The sequence below is a fragment of the Carya illinoinensis genome, chromosome 11 (genome assembly GCF_018687715.1).
Source record: "Carya illinoinensis cultivar Pawnee chromosome 11, C.illinoinensisPawnee_v1, whole genome shotgun sequence".
Classification (NCBI taxonomy): domain Eukaryota; kingdom Viridiplantae; phylum Streptophyta; class Magnoliopsida; order Fagales; family Juglandaceae; genus Carya; species Carya illinoinensis.
In genome coordinates this window covers 31051067-31055365 of record NC_056762.1, presented here as the reverse complement: position 1 = coordinate 31055365, position 4299 = coordinate 31051067, and the positions used below count along the sequence as shown (strand labels likewise).

General features: G+C 39.2%; 1 protein-coding gene across 1 annotated transcript; it reads right to left on the bottom strand.

The window, feature by feature from the left end:
• Positions 1-1539: 1539 nt before the first annotated feature.
• On the bottom strand, positions 1540-2925 carry LOC122282385. Its single transcript, XM_043094340.1, has one exon. It carries the CDS (start codon positions 2923-2925, stop codon positions 1540-1542), a length of 1386 nt encoding a protein of 461 aa, XP_042950274.1.
• Between the last annotated feature and the right edge of the window lie 1374 nt (positions 2926-4299).

Genomic DNA, 4299 nt, shown 5'->3' with positions numbered 1-4299 from the left:
GCCTATATTCAGTTACACTTCTTGGACATTTGACCTTGGGAATGAGAGCTATATATGTGTCGTTTACTTCCTTTAGAGTGCCACTGTGATTCAAACATTGTAGGGCAAACCCACACACATCTTTCCTTACTAGTTCCCAGTTTTTCTGATAGAACTGTGCAGGGAATCCATCCGCCTCTGGTGACCTGAGAGGGTTCATTTGGAAAAGGGCCACTTTAACCTCCTCTTCAGTAAACTGTTTACAAAGCTGTACCTCCATTTCAGCTGTGATTTTTGGTTGAATGACAGATAGACATGCCTCAATATTAGTCGGTAATGATGAATTGAACAAGGTTGAAAAGAAACCTGTGAAGGCTGAACCAATCTCCTCTATTTCCACGACTTTGTTGCCTTGTGGTCCAAGGATGGACTTGACTGTGTTGATGTTCTTTCGGTGATTGGCTTGCATGTGGAAATATGGTGTATTTTTATCTCCATTCTTCAGCCAATGCTGTTTTGCACGTTGTTTCCACTTTAAATCATTTTTCTCAAGGACTGTCTCAGCTTGTTTTTGCAGGGCCAGCATTTGATTTACATGGTTACCATTGCCCTTGTCTTGCAATTGGCTTATCTTTGCCCAGATCTGGTTCAAATCCTGGTTCTTCTGCTGGTTTTTAACTTTTTTCCACTTCATGAGTCCCATTTGGCATCCTTCTAGCTTCTTCCTCATGGATTCAGCTATGTTTTTTCCCATCCAAACCCTGTTCCATTCAGCTTCTATGACTGTAGCACTGTCTTCACTAACCTCCCATGTAGCTTCATATCTGAATATTTTCTGTTTTTTCCTATCTCTCTGGATCTGAATTGGTATTCTGATGTGGATTGGAGAGTGATCCGACTTCACAGCAGCCATTACATTACAGCTCGCTTCATTAAAGAGGTCCATCCATGGTTTATTTGCCATAGCTCTATCGAGCTTTTCCTTTGTGTGCCCTTCCCCTCTTCTGTTATTTGACCAGGAAAAACTTTGACCTACACCTGGGATATCTCTAATTTCACACTGTTCTATCACCCTTCTGAACTTTTCAATTTGTTTATATGATCTACTTGGTCCACTAGCTTTCTCCCTTTGGTGTAAGATCTCATTAAAGTCTCCTGCACACAACTAGGGGGTAGTTGGGTCAGGTTTTAACCTCTTGAGGAGTTCCCAGCTGCCATCTCTTTTCCTTTTGTCAAGGTGGCCATAGAAGCCCGTGAATAACCAGGGCCTTGCTGAGTCCTTGCCAGTGATCATTGTACTAATGTGCCATCGTGTATAATTAATTATTTTGACTTGCCACTCCTCCTTCCACAGCAGAGCGATCCCCCCACTCAGCCCCACACTCTCCACGTCAAAACATGCATCAAAACCTATAGATCTTCTAATGCCCTCCATCCTACTTTTGTTACACTTAGTTTCCACAAGGAAAACTAGCATGGGAAACTTCTCCTTAGTTAATTTTCTAACGATATGAATTGATCGAGGGTTCCTAAGCTCTCGACAATTCCACACTAGAAGACTCATTGGGGAGGGCAGTGCTGAGGACCAGCCACTGCCTTCAGGTTTTTGGATTCAGGATCTTGAGTATCATTCTTTGTTTTTTTTTGTTGAGGGGTCACCTCTTTGTCTCCACTTAGACTTCTCTTTTTAGGGCCCCTTTGGATTTGTATGTTGGTGACATCCTGTAAAATAAAAGGAGTGGGTTCTCCCCTTGCTTTCCTTTTCCATCTGCCCCCTTTATGATTCTCATCTAGTCTAGCACCTGTCCTATCCAAGTCCCTTTCAATCTTGACATTACAGAGGTTGTAGTTGGGTTCGGATAAACCTGTGTTGTTACCATTATGTTCAGACTCCCCTATTTCTCCCTCTTGACTGGTTGGTATTAGAAGACTGTTAGGTGTAATGTCCTCTTGCTTAGTACAGGTGTCCTTTGGAGCATTACTCATATCCAACTCCATCATAGTAGGTGGAGCCTCTTGACTACTTGGTAAGTTTTGAAAACTATCTTCTTCTTCTTGTGTACCCATGCTCTTTGACTCTTCCTTGGGTTGCCCCTTTTTATGGTCCTCCCCTATACTCGGATTTTTCATAGCTGCTGAAATGCTTTTTTTCCCATCCACCGCGAGCACATTATCAGGTTTTTCTGTTTTTGCTATTACTGCTTCTGCTTCTTCAGAGTTATTATGCTTACAGCCCCTCTCTTCCTTAGAACTGGCCAGCTCCCTTTCCTTATAGCCCCATCTATCCTTTTCCCCTTTGTCCTCCTTAGCCGAGGTTTTCTGGTTTTTCACTTCCTCCCTTGCCTGATTGCCACCATACTTCCTCCTATCAAATATAGATGAATTCATAGGCTGTGCCCGAAGCCATGACCCATATTGATATTGGATTTCCTCGGGGTGGACTTCAAGTTTGTATCTCGAGCATATTTTGCCTTTGTGGTATAATACCCCACAATGAAAACAGAATGCTTGCAGCCGTTCATACTTAAATGAGATCCAATGCCTTAGTCCCTCAAATTCCATCCATTTACCTCTTAGGAGAGGTTTGTGAAGGTCAATGGCAGTTCTTACCCGAAGACATCTGCCCCAAGCTGAGCCATCCGAATCTGTGTCAACCCTTATTACATGTCCAATACAGTTGCCTAGCTTTTCACCTATATCTTCATTCACGGCAGCTAGTGGAAGGTTATGGCATTGCACCCAAAAAGGTTCAAACCGAAACTGGGTAGCGTTGATTGAAGTTTTGGCATCAACTTCTTGGAGAGTCAATAGGTTTCGGTCGAAACACCATGGTCTCCCACTCAACACCTTTTCTTTGTCTTGCACTTTTTGAAATTCTATTAAGAAGCATTGATCATTTAGATCTTTAAAGCGTACGCATCCTTCCAACCTCCAAACCTGGGTCATTGTATTTCTAAACGCTTCATTGTTTACCCCTTTTTATGAGAGGATTCGGCCAACCACACAGGCATTTTCTCGAACATCTTTAGTGCGTGCTTCTTCTGCTTGTATTTTAATAACATCCGTTTCTTCATTTGACAGGTTCAGACGTTCCCATCGTTTGGTAATCTCCTCTTCAGCCATAATAGCAGAGAATGAGAGAGAGGAAATCAAAATTCCAGTTTAAACAGAGAAACAAAACTCACAACACCTGTGAGACCACACCGTTTGTCGTAAGACAGCGGCACAAACACCCTACACTTTCTTGCGAATGAGAGAGAAAGTGTAGGGTGTGGACTCAAAATGTGTAGGGAGAAAGTGTAGGGTGTAGTTTCTCTGTATTTGAACTCAAAATGTGGATGTTTGAAGAATATATATATATATTCTTAAAACACGACAAAGCACATGCATGCATTCAGATGAAGTAAGCATGTACAAAAGCTTTTAAGTACCATTAATGTATCAATCATCAAGACATTAATTGGAGGACTTTACAAATATGAATACACACATTATATATATATATATATATATATATATATATATATATATGTATAAATCCATATATAAGCCTTATTTTTTACAAATCGAATACACTATTAATGTGAAAGCTTTCCACATCAACTATATTAATAAATTATTGGTGTTTTGATTTTTGTGAAGTTATAATGAATCTACTATATAAGTGGTGTGTTAGCACTTAGCACACTAGTTTAGGTCTAGCGCAAAACTATATATATATATATATATATATAATATTCTCAAATTACTTATGATGGTAATATTATATATAATGTACGTGGGGGTGTGGACACCAATTAAAGATGCATGATCTGTAATGTAAGAAAGAAATAGGTGATTCATGGAGGGGAAAAGTAGCAAAAATTATGTCAAAAAAGGTGTAGAACTTATCTGAAAGAAAGAAAATAAAAAGAAGATTAAAAATAAATAAATAGTAATTATGTGTTTTAACTTTTAATGCAGGAATTCCGACTGTGAAAATTAAAATCATACATCCAAATTCTCGTAGAATCGGATTATTCTAACTGCATTTACGTACGATATTATATGCTACATATTCAAACTATACTCATGATCATCAGAAATAATGAACTTAATTTTGAAAGTTCTAGTTCTAATTCTAATCTTTTTTTTAGCAAACATCCTTTCATTTAAACGAAAACAAAAGCATTACAACTGTTTATCAAACCAAATCATTCGTGAAATACAGTCTAGAAAAGAATTCCAATAAAAGCAATATATCATCAACACACCAAACATGTCTAGCCAGTCGATAGGCAGCTACATTATTGTCAAGCCTCGCAATATGCTGTCCGGTAC

What these genes read in the sequence shown, in the direction of transcription:
- LOC122282385 (XM_043094340.1), bottom strand. Translation starts at nt 2,925, where the DNA reads ATGACCCAGGTTTGGAGGTTGGAAGGATGCGTACGCTTTAAAGATCTA.